The sequence below is a fragment of the Rhipicephalus microplus genome, unplaced genomic scaffold (genome assembly GCF_043290135.1).
Source record: "Rhipicephalus microplus isolate Deutch F79 unplaced genomic scaffold, USDA_Rmic scaffold_72, whole genome shotgun sequence".
In the NCBI taxonomy this organism is placed as follows: domain Eukaryota; kingdom Metazoa; phylum Arthropoda; class Arachnida; order Ixodida; family Ixodidae; genus Rhipicephalus; species Rhipicephalus microplus.
Genome location: NW_027464645.1, coordinates 642,880 through 666,231, shown reverse-complemented (window position 1 = coordinate 666,231; position 23,352 = coordinate 642,880). Strand labels below are relative to the sequence as shown.

Below are 23,352 nucleotides of genomic sequence, written 5' to 3'. Positions count from 1 at the left end.
CGTCGCCCAGCGCTTTTCGCCCAATTTCCCAGAGGCGCTCGCGAGGTCATTCAAAGGTCACAGTGTCGCAGACGCCAATGTCACCAGTATGTCGATCCCCCGCAAAGCATAAAGCATTCAACATGTACGTGAAATTTTGTATCTTACATTTTATTGTATTGGCACAAAAATGCCTTAATGTGTTTGCGTAAGATTAGTGTGTAAATGTGGCGTATTAACACGTCAATCTTACGCTAGCGCACGTAATGCCATTACATGACTTACCTATGCGGGAATGCGTTAGCACTTTTTGTTTTTGATGTGTTAGCAATAAGAAGGGCGAATTTGCAAGCAACTTTCATAGGTATTTGCGAACCCAATCGTTTGGGGGAGACTGACATACCGTATTTACTTGTACAAACGCAGCACCGATAGTTAATGCATTTATTTGCATAATTATTTGCATAATTCAAGCGTTCCAGGATAATGTTCATTGTCAATGTAATTGTTTGTAACACAAGGCGATTATATTATTTGACATTGAAATCGGAGCGTCAAGAACCATATAACGCCAGACAAACCGTGCCGTACCAAGGTAGACGGAGCAATCGTCTTCAGAACCATTACACGGATACGACAAATTGTAATGGAACAATGCAGGACAAAGCACCCGTCTTAGGTATCTTAATACCTTTTGACCAGTGCTGCTTCATAGTTTACAAAGTCTACAGGCTTCACTTGTCTATACTGTAGCACTACACATAATCAAATTTCCAGAGTGTTTTTTTTTTTGCGCTCATGTTTTTCTCTGGTTATCGTAAAAAAAAACATTCACGTTCTATAGCTTTTCTTGCTTCGACGCTTTTAATTTGTTTTTGTTTCATTTAGTTTTTGTTAGAATAGGCCGCTTTGGAACTAAAAGCTGCGTCTCGGATGTGTATCTTATGTACTGCTCGTTAGCACGACACGCTTGCCTCACGAAAAGTACGATGAAGAGATACAATTAACATGCTCGACCTCGTAAAGATGGATCACTTAGACTACGCAAGCTTTGAAAGTTTCACTGTTCTAGCTGATTAGCTTAGTCAAACGGCACGATCCTTCGTGACAGCAAGCCGTAGAGGCACCGACATACTGGTGAGCACGTAAGATGCAAAATTAGAGTGTATAAAAAGAAAACGTATGGACTGAAAGTAAAGAGAAGCAACTTTCTCAGCCGGTGATGCCGGATGTAGCGACAAGGGCATGTGAACTCCAAAACGAGCGTGTTCCCCTGCGGCTTTGTTTGAAATAAGAGTTCATACCCCCGACGCCCAGACTTCCAAGCGTATGCTGTAATACAGTTGGAGAGTGCTTTCTTTGAATGACCTTGAAGCCCGCTTACCATTCACGAGGCTGATGCAGACTAAATTTGTTTTGGTGATGCTAAGGAAGTGCTACAAGGGGAGAAGTTGCCGTCGCGAAGCCATGAAGTGTGCAATAAATTAGCGTTAGCGCTTAAATTACTTGCTCACGCTGACAAAACGTCCATGGTTAACTCTTCCGCTCTCCTCTCACCATCTTCCCCTTCCCTCTCTCTTTATCTTTTCATCTCCCTCGTGGCACGTTGTGCAAGTAGGACGGCTTTAGTGGTAACTCTCCTTTTTCGAACATGCACGTTGAAGACATTGTGCAAGGAAGAGTTGTCTATAAGCTCATTACCCGGTTCATGCTAGGGCTTTTAATTATAAAAAAACTTGTGACAATCACATATCTAACCAGTGTAAAATAGCGTAACACTTACCGCACTCACTCAGTCATTCACGAAGTCTTTCACTCGCAGACTTAATCTCGCTTTCACCTATTGCCTCCCTTGCTCACCCTCTCCATCACTCAGTCCACTTACTCTCTTACTCACTTGCTCATCCACTCACCTACTCACGCACCTAACCTCTCAATCACTCACTCACTCGCTGATCCTCTCAGTCACTCACTCACTTTCACTCAGTCTCCAATTCACAGACTCAATTTCACTCACTCACTCACAGCAAGCAATGTCGCCGCACTTCTGTTCTTCCCCTCTATTCAATTTTCCCTCTCGGGTCAAAAGACATTGCACAAGCCAAACCCGCGTGACCTCGGGTTACCTCCGTGTTAGTAAGCACGCAATGCACAAAAGTCCAAGTCGCTCTGCGACGCAGCACTCTTTCAGAGGTCGACTCCACCCATCTCACCAACAGAAAAGGGAAAACAAGAAATAATCGGGGAAGGGTTACTTCACACATGACGAGTGGCATATTGAGCACGCATTGGGCAATGTTCGCTGCGTTCCGCGCGATGGCGCCGGCTGCAATTCATTTGTGACGGAAACAAAACAGACGAGGCACTGTTTTGTTCGATTCCCGAGCGTATACGCACACGCAGACGTATACATGGTCAACGACCAACGATTTCGTAGTTGCGTGCAGCACCCATACCGTACATTGTTGTGCACATGAGCTGGATTGGTGCCAGGAGTGAGCCGCGTTAGGGTAGAATAATGGCGTGCCAGATACTCTGACAAAAGATGCCATTACGCGCTTTCTCGAATGTGATCAACCGTGCGAGGAGGACGCCAATACACTACCTCGCTTATCTTTTGTTACTCGGTACTGACGGTGAAAGCAATCGTTATGGTATTATTCTGAACCTTCGCTTTTCAATGAGGGTGGCGATTTGGGCTTGTTGGTATGGTTGCATGATGATGGATGGTAGCGCAGACAACGAACACGGACAAGAGAAGGCAGTCGACAGAAGGCAGTCGACAAGAGAAGGCAGTCGCTTTTCAGTCGACAATCCTTGGCTTTTTGCCCGTGCTGCATGTAATTTATCCTTTGTAAATGTTCCCTACGTATATGTTCCCGACGTTACCTTTGCTTACATACAGTAACTGTATACTGCATGTCACCGTCTGATAACTTTATTTTTTTTTACATTTTGGTAACCTAACCGCGGGTATGCGTTGAACGTGAATCCACGAATTTTCTAGAAACTATTACATCTACACTACAGGCACCAACTAGTGAATTGAAAAGAACCTGTCTCTACGATTCTTAGTGTGGCTGAATTTCATTATTTATTTGTAATTTTTCATTTGTGTCAACTTTCACTAGTGATACTGGAATGGTTTAAATGTCTTTTTTCGTAGAGGTTACAACAGTCAAGTAGAATATCAAAGGGAACTATCCCTACGTGAGATTAGTCGGGTGGCATGGGGACTCCCTGCGTCTTGTATGGACCAAAATAAAGTTAAAATCATCATTATCATCATCACCATCATCAATATTATCATCAACAATAAAAAGCCAGCTTCACCTCATAAAGGTTATTAAAGTGGAGAAGCCAGCTTTTAAGGCACAATTATTTCTTCAAAGAATGAAAAAAAAAATCTGGGCAGTATAAATGACGAAACGTTGTATTCCATACTTTTCTTAACCTGGCGATTCTTTGCGCCTACATAACCTATTTGTATAACCTCTTCGCAAACTTGACAAAGCCTGTTTTCTGCAATGGCTACAAATTACAAGTGGTTGGTCTATGAAGTGCGGTGCAACAGAAGCTTCCCCCGGTGCTCAGTAATTGCTCAGTAATTGCTCAGTAATTGCTCAGTAAGGGTCAAACATGGACGCACATCGAGGATGCTGTTCTAAACTCTTAATCCATAGGTAGCTTTATTGTACATTTGTGGACATAAATGTATGAATCATGCGCAAGAGCAATCTTTCTATTTACGCTGTTAATAGTAATCTGTCGTCGGATTCCGTACACACTTGGAAATTTCGTTTTAGTCACTCGTTAGCGGCGAGAAAATGAGTCCAAAAAAGTGAAAAATAAACGTCTCAAACCTAAATAAAATATACAGGGTACTATAGTTTTGCTGTGTTTGAAGAGAAGTGTTCCATGTTGAGGTCATGTTCCACAAAATCAGACCGGTTACCTATTTGTGAGAAGTATGATTTGTTATTTCGATTTATGCGAATGCTTAGAGGCGTCAGAATGATTAGTTACGACAATTTAGACGAAGTCATGGTCACTAGCAGCACAAGTCTCCTCCTCAACTAAAAAAAAAAGAAAAAACTAACAGACGATCAACAGCACGCGCGCACAAAGAATTGATTACGGTGGAGATACTGGAAGAACAATGTGTCGTGTGTACTGTATACATTACTTTGACCAGAACGTAGGCATTTTCCCATTTCTTGGCTGCTTGCGGATTATGCCGCTCCCACTCGCATTCACGATTCGTTTCTCCCATCCGGATTACCAAAGTACATCAAGCGAAATTGTTTCCGTTTCCGCCGTAAAACGGCTGGCATGTTTCGAGGGCTATAACGAAATGAGGTTGATACGGAACCGAGCCAAGCCGTTTTAGTTTGGAGCACTGGCTCGCATACACTTGGCACTCGGTTGCCGCCGTTTAGAGGGACTCGTGTTCTCAAGATTCTGGAACGGAGTCCCAGGCCAGCTCGCAAGCACTCAAACTTTGTACCCACGAAAGAGTTCTTCACTTTTCCTCCCCAACGGTGCGTCTCGTTCAGCACAGACTCCATTTCGTCTATCTGAGGGCGCTCCTTTCCGCCCAAGCTCTTGGCGAATGAGCGGAATACTCATTCCAACGACCGGCAAGTAAAATATAAAGCAAGGACAGCCAGCAACAAAAGAAAAACAGCGAGAAAGGCGGCGAGTCTGGCCAGCAAGACAGTAAAAATAAAAAGGGTCGAGTCAAGCCCACAACGAAGCCTACGGAGCGAAGTGAAAGCGGTGCGACGTTTTCCCCCATCAACGTTCGTCTGCTCCAGAGTGCCGTCTGGACAGCAAAAAAGGATCGAGGAGGTTATGGTGCGTGCGCACTCATGCCAGACGTTCATGATGTCTGCTGGGCCTGTGAGTGCGTGTGTCGTCTGCAGAGAGAGGGGAGTGCGTGTACGGAAGCCTTATCGTTACTTCTCAACATGTTTCTTTTTTTTTCCAGCTTTATAATTTTCATCGCGTTGACGATTCGTCGTTCTGGAAGAGCGAGCGAGTGTATGGAGAATAAAAAGCTCGGGTCGTGTGGAAATTATATATTTATACGCGTACGCGAGCCACCATTTTTTAGCATTGTTTTTGTGGCTGCTATTTCCACTCATGGTGTTTTTCTGCGCAACGCATCGCGGTAGTAATCCGTGTTTTCAGTGCGGCCATATGTGTCCCCCTGTCGCAAGTAATTTCCTCACTTCGTTGTTTGACCCAGTCTTCGCCTTTCACGTGATTTTATAAATAAAAACAGTGACAACCCGGAACAATAGCGATAAGTGACAAGAGAGATAGAGAGAGAGAGAAGAAGAAGAAGATACGGAACAAATACTCTTTAAGTGCAAATCTTTCCAAAGCAAATAGAAGCTATAGTTCTGAAACCTAGCCGCGCGGAACACGCTTTATACTTCTGTTTACAGGATAAGAACATGTAAATAGAAAGCCTATTTATAGTTAGGCAGTTGCTTGAACGCGGTAGTGCAGGAGTGTGTATGCTATTTTCTGTTTGTTTCAACGCCACTAACTATTGTACTGCGGATTGCTCCAAAGCGATGTTAAATTGTGCGACTATTTGTCTTCTTTTGTTGTGCTCGCGACAGTTCACGAAGAGTTGTTTGCGTAAACGAGATTTCTATAACTGTAAACTTTGCTCGTATGCGACGCTCATTCGCTTTGACGCAAACAGTGATCCACGGTTTATGAGTCCCTTTCATATAACGATAAAAGAAAGCTTATAATTTACGAGAAAGTGTTGTACGATTATGATAAAAGGCCGCCAATGGCAGTTTTTTTTTCTCTCCTTCAGCTTGTATCTTCACATCGCTGCGTCATCAATTTCGAAACAATCATTGTCGATTTGTCGATGGATGTCACATGTAAACCAACCCCTGTGATATCACAGTTGTGTTGCAGTGCTTACGAATAAACTGAATAAAAATACACACGTAGGGTATTACGTTGTGTCTTTTCTTCACGTCGACTGTTTGTGCTGTACAGCTTATAGAACCAACCAGGGTTATATCTTTATGACGTCATTACTTCATTTATTTATTATATATTAGTGAAGTAACTAAAAGGAAGTGCTTTGCGCATGCTATGTTTGTATACCTCGTTAAGAAAATTTGAACAATTACTTTTCCCAAGAAAACTCCTGAATCCACCGGTAAGTTAATTGTCATGTGTCACGTGGGAACTAACGTCACGTGGCAAAGCCTACAATAAATGACAGTCAGTTTTTCAAGCAAGAAATTTTAGGGAAAATAAGAGGTGCTTCACAAGCAGTTCCTGAATCATTTATTGACAAAAGAAATGTTTTTCGAGCTTATACTGCGGAAGAAACGGTGGATACGAGCCTTCTGTCAAGTTGCTTGTATCTCAAGCAACTTTTACCCACAGTCTCCTCCATGGTTGATGGAAATGAGGAAGTTATTATTATTATTATTATTATTATTATTATTATTATTATTATTATTATTATTATTATTATTATTATTATTGATGTTGTTGTTGTTGTTGTTGTTGTTGTTGTTGTTGTTGTTGTTGTTGTAGTTGTTGTTGAACATCTAGTGAGTTAAAATAACAGCGTAGTGTTGACTAGCGTTACCTACTGATCATCAATGTAGGTTTGTTGTGGCTAACTGTTGGCTAAAGGCGTTTATCGGGTGTTTTAGTACCATCTATATTGTCCATTTAATTTTTAAAAAATGTGTTCTATTATGCACTTAAATGCCTAGACAAATACATCTTCCCACAGTGAAATGTGCCTCAAATTTCGTAAACAGAGCTTCGAGATGTGAAGTAAATGTTGAAATTGGTAAACACTTTCGGTGCCCATCAATAGGCACATGTCCCGCCTTAGTGCATTGTAACAAGCGTCACGTGTGTGTTAAATTTTATCAAACTTCGTTGCGACGCGGCAAAGGACGTGGGCACCAGAAAGAAACGTAGATGACACAAAGCGCAAACTTGCAACAAGCGTTTCTTTCCGCTTTGCAATGGTACTTGTAACATTCACTATCACGTTAAAAGTTTGTACTTCTCTGCACACGGAACTGACGATGTGGGTCACAATACCACAAGGATCGACGGAGTTCGTGAACGACATAGCCCGTTGAACAAGAAATGAAGTCAATAAGGGCGGAACCATGGGCTTTGCCACGCTGCAACAAAGTTTAAGAAAACGACCCACTTCAACAAGCCCACTTATCTATCCTTGCTGCTTGTCAAAGCTTCCTTACGCAACCTCTAGCCAAATAATGACGCAAGTGTCTGGCGTATTACCCACGTCCAAGCTTTTATAACCAAAATTTAGGTTTAATTAGTTTTGGTGTAGCTATAGCTCTTCGAGGCTAATCCATTTCTTATCTTTGCTAAAATTTTTATATTTTTTTCGTGGAAGCACGCGTTGCCATCCCCCCCCCCCTCTAAGATTAAAAGAATGAAAAATAAAACATTCAAATCTTAACGCAACACTGGAGCGTGTTAGCAACCCACTGATCTTCTGAAGCCAAATATATATTGAGTACTCTTCCCGAATCTACAAGTCTAGCCACTGGGGAGGACATGGACCGTAGGAGCAATTTCTGTAACACTGAAGCGAATAGGTGATGTCGAAACCGTGGGAAAAGCTGCGACACTTGGAAGAACATTTTGTAGAGTGCCATACATCGTTTACATGCCGAACCAAAATTGCATCACTTCCTGTTTCGTATAACTATTCCAATTTTTCTTTGCTTGCTCTGCGAAGCTCCTTTTGATTTTTTTTGTTTTCATTAAAGTTCTGAAGAAGTAACTGAAATGCTCTTGTTTCTTTATTCACAGTTTCTATTTTAATCAAATCAGACGAATGAAGTGTGCTATGATTGATGGGCTTAATGCAATGATCTGTCGGCAAAAACGGGTGAACCAATCCATCAGTTTACGATAACTCGTTGCACAAGGAGGAGGACTGAAATAACAATAAAAACTTTAATGCTGCATCGCTGTCTTTCCAGCCGCCTCTATAATGTGCTTTCTGGAAGTGCTTACACAATCTCGCAGATGGTTTTCGGAAAGCATATTATGCCCGTGCAGACATGATCGCAATGGTGTATGGACAAAGTAGCATAATGATTGTGGTAACAAAGCTTATGCAGCAATTCCTGCACGATACGGGGTCACATTATTATTCATAGTTTTTCTTTCTTCAAACACTCGTCTTGGGGCAGCCATTCATGAAGTAAAATAAAAGAAGGCAGATCTATAACCCAACCAAATCGCGACTTTATACGGTCGACAGAAAAGTGTATCTGGTGCCAGTTTCGATTTCATGCATCTCCTTCTCCTAACCTTTTTATAACCAGAATATCAATAAAAATATATAAATAAAAAAATGAAGAAAAACGCAGCAACGGGGACAAAAACAAATGACAATACCGACGACGTCGGTCCACGTCTTCCACCTTTTGATAGAGAGCGATGACTGCGACAAAAACAAAATGATAACAGAGGGAAGAGAGAGGGGGGGGACATAAAAAATAAAGGAGAAACTACAAGGAAAAGCGGCGAAAAGTGAAACTGCGGAGCACACTTCGAAAGGATCAGTATTAAAGAGTGTAAATCTAGTCGCGTTGAGCCTACACAGACGCTTCTGGCAAGTTGCCAGCCGTACCGCTCCGACGACCAAACGGCGCGGAGAATGTCTTCCGCAGTTTGTGCGCTACGACTACAGCACCTTGGAAAGTTTATTCCATTAAAAAGTAATACAAGGAAATCGAAACGCGAATCAGCGGGTCGTACTACAGCGACGTCAATGTGGGGCACGTTCGTGAGATTCAACGCGCGTCCCGCATGTATGACCTCTGTGTCTTTAAATTGTATAGCGGCGTTTTTGGAAAATCGGTCATGTGTAGAGTCATTGTGTCGGGACAAGAGCGCGTTGCACCATCAGTGAATGGATACGTTCTGATGCTGTTGTTGAATGTGCGATATCTGCGTATCTTTTTGTGAATAAGTTCAGTGGAGACAATCCTAAACATGCAGCCTAATTTAAACCTGAGCGCGACGCTTATTGAAGCAGGTGTGACGATAAATGGCAGATTCAAATATCTTGATGGGTTTTAGATATCTCTTCGAAGACATGATATCAACTTGAATATACTTCTTCGCACACGCATATGCGATGTGATAAAACTTTGGTTATCAGAATACTGCGTACGGCATTTTTGTTATAACTTATCAGTGAACGTGTTCGCTTAACTATAAATATACTTTAATATTAGAATACTCCTATTTATTAAGCAGTGGTAAGCCTATTCGCCTTATGTCCCTTTCTTAATTGTAAAAATAATCAGGTTCTGGAATATATACTTCGCATAAGTACATTGTTTTGTCGGTGTCGCATATCCCGATTACAACCTGGATGTATCTTTTTTCTTTTTATTTCATTTTATGTCTACAACCTTATAATTGCAAAAGATATTTATTGACTTATATATGAATTGAATGACGCTCTATTTAACCACTGCATTTAGAAATTAAGTAGTGTCTAATGGTTTTTGGGCATTCATGTGTGCGAGCCCCCGAAAAACTCTCTAATTAATTTGCTGTTCTTTGTAAAGAAACAACACTAGCCCAAAACCTCCCAGGTTGGACACCGTCATAAACTGAGCAATATTCCTAGTGGCAAGCCATATTGCCTTCTTAATATCTAAATTTCGTTTTTTTAATATGTTCTGATAAGCCACAATTGTTAATTGATGACACACAGATGCAGTCCAGCGATCATACACTGTGAATTTTTTATTTGTGCATTGCATTTGTCAGTCGTGCAATGCTTGATCAAAATTCTCCCACCACTCAACGCGTCCCTCACAAAAGCAAACACTGTGAACGAAGTGCAAATTCACCCAAAAAATGAGCAAGTAAACAAGCGCATAAAATAACATGCTCCGCATGTCTGCGGCTTTCCTATTCTTGGTATATAAAATCAACACAAGCCATACTATCAAGCACAGGAACCAATGCGAACCGATCTTATAACCTTACTCAACGAGACGGCAAGCTTGCAGGGTGTTGTTGTAATGCTTATCCATACTTAAGAATCGCGAGAACAGTGTAGCCATCACACAACGATGCGTATCTACGATCAACGTATTCTTGTGTCGATTTCTATTTCACGTTTTCGTACCGTATACGTGTTCGATGAGTAACTATAGACAAAAGAATCACGTGACTAGCTATATAAATCACGAGACTTCGTACCGATACGAAGCGACGTGGTGCAACAACAGACAAAAACACTTATTATAGTTTTGTATAAGAGCACCATTTTTTTCCCGGTCTGGAAGTTTTTTGGTGCTTTTATCTCAGGCAAGTTTTTTTTTAATGAAGCACTTTCGCTTGCTTGTGAAAAAGTTCCTCAATATATACTCTAGAAAAATGTTAAGTAGCCCTGCTGAGTTATTTCCTTTCACTGATTAATTTGTTTACACTGGCGCAGCTTGGGGTTTGGGTACCTGGACTGAGGAGGCCACCCACAGTAGGGCTGATGTATAAAGGTCCTGGTAAAATAAAATTCGTTTCTCTCTCTCTCTCTTCGAAATTGCATGTGTATATTCAGGTCTAAACGATTGAGTGCACAAAAGGTGCTTGAGTTCTCCTCTTTTCACGTTAACCTCCCTTCCCCCCCCCCCCCGAAAAAGAAATCGTGGCTACGCCTTTGGTTGCTTCATTTTTGTGTGTATATTCCATATAAATTTCTAAAATAGGAGACATGAACTAACGCTACAAACACCGATACTGCATTATAGTTTCTATTTTCTCAAGAAAAGGTGGTGGTCCAGCTTAGTTCAAGAGGAGACCCCGACCGAACAAATATCAACTTGTATGTGTCTGCATGTATGCATGTGAGGAGGGTGTGTGTAAGTTTGTAGGTGTTGATTTTATCACCGGGCAAACGGTGTATATTTTTGAGCAGAAGAGCGCAGTATATCTCAACCTATCCTCACTCTTCTCTGGCCTCCCTTAAGATCGCGCACTGTACATTTCACAAGCGCAAAAACCTTCTTTAGTCGGAGCAGTACCAGAACAAAGAAAAACGGAACGGAACAGAAGTAGCAGACGACCACACAAACAACGTCTGCTTCTCCACGGCAGAAAACAATACACTCGCGCCATCGCCCTGCCTCTCGTCAAGGACGTTATCACGGTCGTCTGGAGAGTATAGGGACGGCCGGGAAAAGAGGGGAAAGAAACAAGAGAGAGACGGAGCTCAAAGGTAAATTCCAGCACGTGTACATACACGCACGCACGCACGTACACATATCGACAGGCCATTTCGATCCTGGCCGTTATCGAGCGACGCGCCACGGCGGCAAGACACAAACGGGAGGGCGCCCTCCTTCCGTTCATCCCCTTTTCATTCCCCCACTTTCACGTTCTCCCTCTTTTCCTTCCCCATTCACTGCCTAGATGCCCCAGCCTGGTTTTCCTCCCGATGTGTGTGTAATGCCGATGGTGGCGGGCTTACACACTCGGACAAATAAACGCGACGAGAGTTCGGACAGAAAGGTTCAGACTTAATGGCTGGTATGCTGAGGCAAGGGCCTGGGCAAGGCTTGACTACGCTATACTATATATATAGGAACTCATCTGTCGCTGCCGAAGCTTCAAAGCTGCGGGATATAGCACGTTGGTTATCGCCTCCAGACGGCAAACGCTCATTGCCGCATGGACATTAGTTCGATACCTAATGACTGTAAGGGGAAAATTTCTTTTTTAAAGACTACAGTCTTTCTTGGGGACCTTCGACGGAAAAATTTCGGTCTTTGTCTGTCTATCTGTCTGTCTGTCTGTCTGTCTGTCTGTCTGTTTGTCTGTTCATTTGTCTGTTTGTCTGCCCTACCGATATCTTGAACGGCATCAAACGGCCAACCCCATCCGCAGCGCCCACCAATATTGCTCAAGGTTTAGCGTCCATAGTTGTGCGATTGTCAGTTAAAAAAGCAAATATTGCGCATATCTGAGGCGCCATAACAACATGTCTATGTTTTGCATGTATATTTGTTTCATTCTCTTCACGGTGAGAGGTGCAGTTCAGTTCGAGACAATGGCTTTGACGACGACGGCGAAATAAAAATGGTGAGGAGTGCGAACCCAACAGCAAGCGTCAGTTTTGAGTTTCCAACAACTGCGGCACTAATACCAAGTCAAGGTGCATTGGAAATCGACGTATTCGCAATAAATAAGATGTAGCCACTCATGTTATGAAAGGAAGACGTGATGCGGTATAGCAAAAAATAAGGGAGGGGGGAGAGGGGCAAGTGGCTACGCCACATAAGTTTCCATGCAACCTTGCCGTGACGCCATAAACGTTAATAGTCCCTACAAAGCTGATGCACATTTTGGTGAAGAAAAGCAACGTTGCACTCTAAAGAAACGAAGCATAGAACCTACAGCTATTGGTGTGAGAATTTAACGTTTCAATAACGATCAATGCTTTTGAACTATATATCGTACGCTATAACCAGCGTTCGAGTTCCGACATGATGTTGAAGAAGAAAATCGAAGAAAAGTATGGTATCTAATGTTTACTGCAACTAACTTATAGCATTGATTGGCAGCGCCAAGTACCTTTCTAACGCGGAAACTACACACTCACGTCATAATCGTTCAAAGAGTTCCAGCAATGTACCGTTTCAAAGCCGACAGCTCTGAATCCTCATTTTTATTTCGCAGGGAATCAGGGAAATTGGAACAATATATCAGCACTTGCGACATGTAATAATTCAGATGGCTTCCTGTAATTACTAGAAAGAGACTTATGCGTTTCGCCTGAATAAACCATGTGAACACATTTAATTACCCCATTTGCTTTCCTTGTGGCGTTAATTATATCACATATTGGTCTTTCACTGATCGTGCAGGTAACCTGTATTAGTTTCCGTTAGCCATGTGCACTTTCTAACGTAATATTTTCGTACGGTCACTACATTTAGGTAGGAACCGTGATTATCATTTCAGTCATCTTTATTAGCGTCCTTATACCACATATGTTTGCCTCCTCTACCGTTTAACATCAATAAAAAAATTTATTCTTTTTTGTAACCGCTATAAAATGTTCTTATGACGTATGTTTTGTTGCACCACTTCATCGGCATTACATTGAATACTATGTACGTGATTTTCCCCCTTTCCCCTCGTGTACCAATATTCTCTTATGTATACGCCCTCCCTCTTGATATACCAAAGAGAACGGCTGTATGTCTGGTATAGATAAATGAAACTAACGTTAAAGAGGCGCTTTATATATGCCGCCTTTCTCGTCTATTGTCGCGTCCGTTTCAAGGGTCACGGAGGTGTCGGCGAAGGTGAGCCAAACCTGCGATTAGTGTAATGCTATAATCCAGGTTTATTCTCCGGATGGCGTGGTAACAAAAGTGAACAATCCCGGAGTCTGTAATCTGCGGTCACTCTGATCTCGTTGGTCACATGGTGGCAGTATTTGCACGTTCCCGATTCACCAGAGAGGAGGTGCGTATACTACATACTAAACACCCATGATTCATATATAAGGCGAACGGGGGCGAGGTGAAAAATTTTTTTTCGGGGGTAGGCACCAAATTAATCTGAACCGGGGGCGGGGCAGGTAAACGGTCTTATTGCGCTCCACATATATACCACGGTGAAAAAAACATCTGTCGGGGGGAGGGGGGTACGTGTCTGGTGTGCCCCCCCCCCCCCCTGGCTACGTCACTGACGGCGAAGAAGAGCATTTAATTTGTAGTAATAAGTTCGGACTTTAACGTCCCAAATCAGCGATATGATTATGGGGACGTAATTACAGTGGAGGGATTATCTAACGAAACTGATACTTAACTCTGGCATTTGCCCTCCATCAGACCGCCGCGGCTGGGGTCGAACTCACAACGAGCGGGTCAGCAGAAGGGCACCGTTGCCACCACGGCAGCTGAGGGCACTTGATTAGCCTCTCAGCGAGAGCGATCGCTTCGCAGCGATTCCATAAGTATTGATTTGATCGGTGCAGTCACATTGTAAAATACTGTAAACAACAACCAGGACAAGTAAAACTTCTCAGCTAAAGCCAGGTTTGTCTTCAGTCGTAATGTATAAAAAAAATCGCAGTTGTACTGAAATAGAAAGGGGGTTAAACTGGAAGACTGTCATTCCGTCGTATACAAATGTGTTTGAAGCTTTCATATTAGACATTTCGTAAAAAAAGGGGGATTTAATAGAGGCATTTGCTTAAAAACGGCCAGATTACATATCTGAATACATAGATGACAAATTCGAAATAAGGCCACACCGAACAGCACAACATGAACGCAAATTTGTTTTTTTTTATCTGTGAAAACTATTAATTAGTGGAATAGCCTGACGTCTGAACAAGTGTGCAGTGTTAATGAAGATGTATGGATTGTGGAACTTTATTTAGAGCCTATAGGTCACGAGAGGCGCGACTAACGCACAGTGGGCACAATTTTTTTTTTCAACTTCGTAACACCCTATTGTAACTCCGCTGGGCAAAGCGGGAACATGTATGAATAAAGAATAAATATAATTCTAGGATATTACACTCTCTAAAGAAGGAATAACGTTAAGCTAGTACCAGAAGCTTGCGCACGTCCCCAAGCACTACTCCAAAACAACCACCTTAGCGAAGAACCATACGACCAAGTACTACGTTGTGTGTTTTCCTGCTCACGAACCGTTGCGACCGTCGCAACTGTAGAGATCGTCATACGATTTGCAATGGTCGCATGTCGCACTGCGGTGGCACAGTAGTGCGACACGCTACCACTGTTCACACCGTTTATAATTTTGTGGCACAGCAACGGCCGTATCGCTGCTGCGACAGAGATAAACTGTCTTATGTTTGCGGCACCATGTACTAGCGATGCAGCGAGTCTGCAAAAAAAAAAAAAAGAGATTTTATGGGTAAGAAAAAAAGATATAAATATTAGAAGCACCACACTGGGAGGGTGTATTTTTTAACATGCACCTTAACCTAACTACAACTACACCGGCGATATATTTCGCACCCATATAAGTGTGGCTTTCCCTGGTACTCCCAATATATATATATATATATATATATATATATATATATATATATATATATATATATATATATATATATATATATATATATATATATATATATACATACATATATATATATATATATATATATATATATATATATATATATATATATATATATATATATATATATATATATATATATATATATATATATATATATATATATATATATAAGGGAAAGAAGTGTATACCTAAGGGCTCGTTTTTCCGTGTTTTAACACAATATTAATGAGATATAACAGACAGTAATGCCAAGGAATGTACAGGGGAAGTTATTAGAACCAATGGAATGTAAATAAGAAGAAAGAAGAAAGAAAAGTGGATGAAAAAATTACCAACTGTGAGCAGGAAACGAACCTACGACCTTCGAATTACGCGTTCGATGCTATATATATATATATATATATATATATATATATATATATATATATATATATATATATATATATATATATATATATATATATATATATATATATTTCTTTTTTTTTATCTGGACGTGATATTCGTACAATAAAACTTTAAATCGAAGTCTGACCACGTTTTCCAGACAAAGTCACCTGCATAGTTTCAGTGATGGATCACTAATCACGGTTATGCGAATGGTCGATGACACACAGATTAGCTCTCCTATATTACGGAAGAGAAGGCGGAATATAAGGCAATGTAATTTCTCCTGGGTGACGCCCAGATGAGTGCATAGGGTTCGGGAAGCCAATCAGGAGGCACACTATATCACTACTGAAACGTTCCGTATGCGATGTCCAATAATTCCGTATGTTTCCGTAAGATTCTTACGGAAATATATGGGAAACATATGCATTCTGTATGGAAACATATGGAATTATTGGACTCGCATACGGGAACGTTTCAGTAAAGTACGTGCTCGTCAGAGACTGCGGGAACGCTCCTTTCGTTGTGTGTGACAGATACTTGGAAGACTGTGGTAAAGAAACGCGACTTGACTTATTATAATAGCTGCTGGGAACAATTGCGCCATGACGCTACATGTGCTCTGGATACTCCGTCTTTAACTTGCAGAACAGAGGTGTCCTTTAAGTTGCAGCACACAGGTACCGAAAGGTGTTACACGAACATCTTCGATAATTTCGTGGAATTTCGAAAGAAGTTTGCACAAGTCTCAGTATAGGAAATATTAAGCGTGGCTGATTTTATTTTATTATTACTCAAGGTATTACTAACCCCCGCTCTAGCACGTAATTTTTAAGAGAAAATATAAAACTTTCATGATAGTATAGACACACGTTATTTATGCTATTGCCAGTGCCATGAAAAATAGCACGATGTGACGATATAATAACTCGCGATAAGCAATTTATTGGCTGAACAACGATTAATTAGAAATGCGAATCGCTAGAAGTTCAATGATAAATATAATGCGGTCGTCAGGAAACACACCTTAAAATGAAGATACGGAGATGCCGTCAGCTTAAAAACATTGCTGAAAACAAACAGAAAAAAATCTTTCGATAATGAAAAAAATGAAAATATCACGTACGATACATATTGATTTGTGATTTCGTTCCAGTTGAAGTTCTGAGCTGTCAGTATTACTGCTGAAAACAACGAAATACATGTGGCATGCGGAAGTCGCAAAAGAAACCCTGTTGCATCAATGGCGTATTTTTGAGCTAAAATATCGTGTAAGTATAAAACTACCGACAGGATTGAGCAGAAGGGAAGTTATGCTGCAGTATGTCTATACCTGACGTCGCGTCACAAAGTGGTTTATCCGTACTGAGGCCAGTTGTGTTAAATAAAGCCTGGCAGGCCGTTCATTACCTGAATAGATTGAGCCGTCTAGCGCCCGTTTCCTTGATTAATGGCGACAGGTGTAACCTGACAGTAGCGCTAATTTCTTTAACGCGGTAATTAAATTACGCCCGTAAGTGCGACGCAAGAAAAGGGGGGCCGATTCACGGCGACCGCACCTACACTCAGTACGAGGATGAAAACCACAAAGCCCCTATATCACTTGAATATGGCGGTTCCGGCTTTTCTTTTTTTCTCTTCCTTCCTGTCAACGTTTGCTTAACGTACAAGAAGAGCGAGAGGTTTAAGAGAGATTTCAGGCCCTTCTGGCCAAACGCCTAAGCGGCCGTGATGGAGCGATGTTGACAAATATCCGTCGCTTCTAACCCACCGAAGATCCAATGCCAGAGCAGCGCCACGCACTGACACTGGAAGTGCTCGTTGGACTCGCAGAAATGGAAAACAGCTTTCTTCGTTGAGTTGCGGCTCGCGGAGAAACCGTGCGAGCGCACGCGACCATGAATCACGCGCGAGAGAGGGCCGCTTTCCGGTCACCAAGGGCAAAACAAGAACCGGGAAACACGCTTCCCACGCGCGTCAGCGTGAGCTGCAGACGGGCGTACTTCACCGTTAGGCTTAGGTGCACGACGGCGCAGCCCTCCCGCGAGCGCGCTGCTTAAAGAATGGGGGAAAAAAAAGCTTCATCGGCGGCGTCTTACCTTGCTCTCTGCCGGTATGGGGCAGGCGCGACACAGATTCCAGAAGGTGTTAATCATGGGCCTGCCGTGTGCGACAACTTCGTCTGCACGCCAACACAAGCAAAGATGGGAAAGAAACCGCGCCGCGCTGTATCGACGACAGCGGAGCTCTCTGCGGCGCCGGGACGGGAGAGACGGCGGAGGCTGCGGCAGTGCGTGTGTGTTTGCACGCAGGAGAGCCGGGTGCTGGTGGGCTTGGCCCTGCGCTGCCGACGGCTACGGCTCTGGCTTCTTGTTGCGGTGCGGCGCGCCAAGCGCTCGCCTCTCTCCCCCTCCTTCCTTTCCCTCTTTTACGCCGAGAAAATCCTTGCCCCCCCCCCCCCCCCTCGATCACTTTTTACGGCCGGCCTCTCGGACTCCGGCTTGAAAGACCCGGTTATAGCCCCAAGCCGAGCCAGAGCTCCGAGAGCTCCGCCGGTCAGTCCTCGAAGCATGCATTTTCGAAATATTCCCGTGCGGCTCCAAGTGGGTAAACATGACAGACGTACGATGATAAAATTAATAAGACATGCTTTCTTACTTTTCTTGCATGTTTATATGTCGCATACGCCTTGAGTAAAATAATAACAATAAAAGAACTAGAAAGCGTGCCAAATGTCTAAGACTTTGAAATCGTAAAAGCTCCTTCTTATTTTGGCATATGTAAATCAAACCCGTTGGCGTAAACGACGTTTCAAACGTTCAATGATAAGGCAAAAAAAAATAATAAAATACGTCCTATTACGTACCATTAACTGCTAAATTAGTAATGTAGAATGTCATGTAAATTTGTAAAAAGCCCTACGCCCTTAAAAAGGAAAGGTTAACTGCTAATGGGAAGGTTACTGTACTCGTCGCCGTCTACCTATACCGTTAAAGCTTGAATCTGCCAAATGCTCTTGCAAGCGTCATGGTCGAGGACTAATTATGCGATGTAATTGCGTGCATTAAAAGTGACCATGTCAATGCTACGGGCTTCGTTGATTTGAATACAATTGAAGTCTCAGAAAATTTATAATTGTAAGCTAATGACCCTCTGAAATGGGCGATCAAGAAAAATCTTTAAAAAATAGATAAAAAAAACGGTAGTTGAAACGTTAAAAGCGCGAAGGTGCCATACATACATATTGCTTCTTTACCATTTGGAACGCAGACATTGAATGACATGTGGGGTTTGACGTCCCAAAACCACCATATGATTATGAGAGACGCCGTAGTGCAGGGCTCCGGAAATTTAGACCACCTGGGGTTCTTAACATGCACTAAAATCTGAGCACACGGGCCTACAGCATTTTCACCTCAATCTAAAATGCAGCCGCCGCCACCGGGATTCGATCCCGCGACCTGCGTGTCAGCAGCCGAGAGTAACTTAGCCACTAGGCCACTGCGGCGGGGCAGAACGCAGACCTTCTCCTCACAGGTAGCCTGCATAATCGCGGCTTGGAAGCCGTTTGGGGAAGCTCGCGGTAAGGTTAAAGAAAGCGTTTGTTAATAAAGATACAACTGTTCGTAGATATGTGTTAAACGACGCGCGAACGACCATACAAACAAAAATGTTCGCGAAAGATGGCCTTTTCACAACACGATAATTTTTGCGGCGAAGCGCGCTTATGGTGATCACCTTCATAACTTGGATAACGCCATCACATCAAGTACGTGTCGTCAAATTTTTTTTTTGTAGTTGTTGTTTCTGTTGTTTCGCAATGCACGTTAAGATTGTCATCTTACTATGAGGCAGTTTATCGTCAGCCTCCAGGTAGGCTTCCTGCACTGCCACCGTACTGCCATCTTTCAGCGAGTTTTTTCAGTTCAAAATGGAGAAAAGGCTTTGCCGCCGAGCGATGTCATTCAGCTAACAGTTACGGCACCTGTATTGGCAACTCCGAAGCTGGAGTATGCCAACAAAGCGGCGTTCCGGGTTACTGTGCTCCAACCTCTAAGTTGGGTCGATCAATTATATTTGGCTGATCGGCAGTGACATAGTCAAATTACGAAGCGGGGCACGCTTCAGTGTACAATGTGTCTGTGCTTGGTGCCCGACCCCCTCTGGTTTGGCGCACGCGCTCGACTGGAAAGGGGATACTGAGCAAGTGACTGATGTTGCGCGTTATTGTAAGCGATGAATATGCTACGTCCGTGGATATGCTATGGTTGGGGTAAACGGGCTCCGGAGGGCAGGTTGATCTACCCTTCCCCATTGGCGTAGTCAGGGAGGGTTAAACGCTCCCCACCCCTAAATTCTCGAACTTTTCACGTATGTGCATGTATACTTACGCACACAAAAACACGCACCAGCATACACGAAGAACAAATGCCCCCCCCCCCCCCCTTTCCCTATTAACGTTGTCTAGCTACGTTCAAGCTTCTTCCAAGGCCTCCACCGCTGCCAATACGCACTCATCTAACTAGCAATCATTAATCGCTCGCGACAGTGCCGAGGTGACAATGTTGTCCACCTATAATCTGCGCACGAAAAAAAAAAAAATAACGACGCAGTCAGGGACTGGGGGGGAAATCGAGTGAATACAGAAATAGGAAGGAAGAGGCAAAAAAAAAGTTGAAAAGACAATTTGCTGGATTGCGCAGCGCTGCACGCGTTGTGCCTTCACCAATTAATGCTCCCGTTCGCTGTCTCGGGATCTTATGAACACCTAAAAGGTAAGTCCCGGGAATGGAAATCGGCGCTAAAGGCACCCATAACGGTTGGTGCGTAGCACAAGCGCACGATTTGTTGCGCGTATATTTCACATCGCAATGAGGAGGCACGAGTTCGGCATTAACATTTCACAAGTAGCAACGACAACGAAGCGTCGACCCAACTCAAAGCTGTGCTGCGATGTTTTTCGTGGTGGGAAGGCAGATGCAGGGTGCAGGTGTCCCTTTAGGCGCTCTCCAAACGAGCAGTTGCGCCAGTCTGTTCATTGAGCCGTTCCGTGTACAGGATGACACCATCGTGCCGCGGCGAAGCCAACTTTACAGACGAAACATCTGCGCGTATTTAATATATGCTTCCCTTAAAAGGACACCAAAGAGAAATAATGACTTAGTTTAGATTAACAAACTGCACTCGGAAAACTCTTAACGCCATATGTTTCACTATTATAAGGTCATTATTAGCGGAGAAAATCAAGGTTGAAATGTAATTTTTAAATTTCACGCCAAAACTCTGCGAGTGACGTCAGAAACTTCGAAATGTATTTTCGGTATGTTCATGGTATTGGCTCAACAAGATTTTCTGAAACTTTGTGTGCGAAGTTTATGACACACACAAGTGACAATGTGCTTTATTTTAATCGATTGGAAGCTGCGTAGGACCCAGTAGACACCATATTTTATTACGTCCTGGTGTGTAGTGCGGAAATCTCTCATTGGCGTCGCCACCCGTATTTTCCTTTCGCGCGATTTCTCGCTTACTAGGCGTCGTGTCGCGGTAAGAGTGGTGTTTTCGGTATCGTTGAATGGTACATTACTAATACGCGAAAAAATGTGCTGCTGTTTAGAAGGTGTCTCTTCAATATCAGTCTTTTTTTTTACACGTAAATGATTTATACCGGGGTCCACCAAGACTTCAGTGACGTATTTCCGTCACGGAAATGACGTAAAACACGATTAGAAAACACGAGGTTCCGTCAACAGGAGTCGAGCCCACTATCTCTCGGTCGGCGACAACAGATGCCCGGCACGCTATCCACTGCGCCACGGTCGCACACTTTGCAAGCCCCCTTTTTTTTTCTACATACGGCTATTACCGTAAATTTCCACAATCTCCGATGCATTAGCTTAAGACGTCAAAGGCGAACGCCATCTGTTTTTTTTTCTTTCATCAGTCTATTGTGCCAGTCCTTTCCAAAATCATTCTGTATTTGGTTTTGCACTGTCTCCAGGGATTGCAGGAATTGCAAGCTTCCAGCACCTCACACCGTTCTGAAGAGTCTCCGAGATCGGCCCCCCTGTCACCAAACGTGGCGATGTCATGTCACGACGATTTTGATTTTTGCGTCACTAGGGTTGATAACATTGTTTCAATCACAATAGTTATTTCAACCAATCAATCACTATGTGAACGCGACGGTCAGTTTCCGCTTTCGATGCGGCATCCAAGACTTCACTTTCACCCACGCGAGTTCAAATCCCACCTCGTGAAGAACTTTTTTAACAATAATTTAACTTTCTTTCCCCCTGTACCCGTTGTTTTACACATTACGGTTCTATACAGACCAGGCATGCGGACTGGCCCGCTACAGTAGCGGTACCCTAGGTCCCAATCTCTGCATCATTTCTGTATTTAACAGACAAATTACAGCGAGTTTCAACGTCTTCACTGTTACAAAATTTTGCCATTTCTACGCCACGAGAACCATCGGACAGTGAAGCTGCAAAAGCATAAACTAAGCCAACCTACTCTAATTTCAAGCAACAACTCAAGCCTAGCCATCAACGTTTCATTATTGCCATAATTATGAGTGCCATCATAATTTCGTGAATTTCATTATTCACTATCTCCTGGTCATGTCACATGTGTTACGCAGGACAGCACAGGCTTGACATAGCTTCGCTGTTAAGAAGTACTTTACGAGGGTGATCGGCAGCTCAGCTAGAGACGAGCATCGAAGAACACGAGATTTACGAGAAGCAAGGGTGGTAAAGAAGCAGTGTTTTATTGGTCACCAGCTTGTCTCCCAGAGTGTGTGTGGTTGCAGTGGAAAAAGGGTGTATCTACAGTGCATCCATATCATACAGGGAACACAAGAGAACCATTGCCAACAGGATGATGCAAGGAGATATAACTTAGGACGTATGCATAACTTAGGACGTATGCTTTCGTGTGCGTGTTCCGACAGCAAGCGTATGGCTTCGGAGGCGAACGGAGAAAAACAAGGAGGGGGTGGGGCCACCTATGGGGCAATCTAATGCATGCCCACTAAGCAACACGTGATGGATACCATTACATCAGGGGACACGTGTTGTGCTATGTGACAACTATGTACAGCGATACAGTAGTGCACAGGGTAGCCTGTACTGGCTCCGTTGGGACACAAGGCCTTTTCGCAGCTCTGGAACGCTTCCACAAAGTGCCGGATGCCATCATATTGCTAGCATATTGATAACGTAACAATACTTCAGAAATTGCCAATAAATGATAGCAAACAATCACAATTACATATTTGTAGAAACCAATTGCAGTCGCTAAGAATTTTTAGCCCATAGGCAGAAGTGGAGATTTCAGTGTAACCACCGCTAATGATGCGATTCTTTCACTATCAATACACTTGGTCTGCATACAGGCACTTGTACCATTGCACGAATTTAATGCCACTACCATAAGTAAGCCGCACAGAATACTTATTTAAACTGCATGGATTTCTACTTTCGCAAAGTGGTAAACCATCTGCACTGCACAGAACTTTCTTCAATCCACACTATCATTCCAAGACCCCTCCGACAATAACTTCCTCCAGAGATGCACATGTCCAATGCTTCAAGAGGCATCACACACTAAAGTACAGGCCACCCTGTGCATTCAGCCTATATACAGAGAAATCAGCCACCGTTGCCTCTTTGTCCTTGATGACAGAGGCACCCCACCTCAACTCAATGGTCCACAACTACAAACAAAGACGAGACAATTTAACCAGCACAAGCAACCCAACACATCATGAAAATGCACAACTGATGCAGAGGTGAATCATCTTTCCCCACTATATGTCAACAGAAGTACAACTTA

General features: G+C 43.0%; 1 protein-coding gene across 3 annotated transcripts in view; it reads right to left on the bottom strand.

Moving 5' to 3' along the window:
- LOC119174691 (uncharacterized) overlaps window positions 1-17,895 on the bottom strand; it is an 84,702-nt gene extending 66,807 nt beyond the window's left edge. Inside the window, exon 1 of one of the 3 annotated variants that reach the window (XM_037425720.2) lies at window positions 17,610-17,895. In XM_037425720.2, the coding sequence (XP_037281617.2) occupies window positions 17,610-17,666 (57 nt within the window). In that variant the 5' untranslated portion in view covers window positions 17,667-17,895. The remainder of the gene's footprint in view (window positions 1-17,609) is intronic. The other 2 variants (XM_037425722.2, XM_037425721.2) reach the window with 2 other exon arrangements.
- Window positions 17,896-23,352: the final 5,457 nt, after the last annotated feature.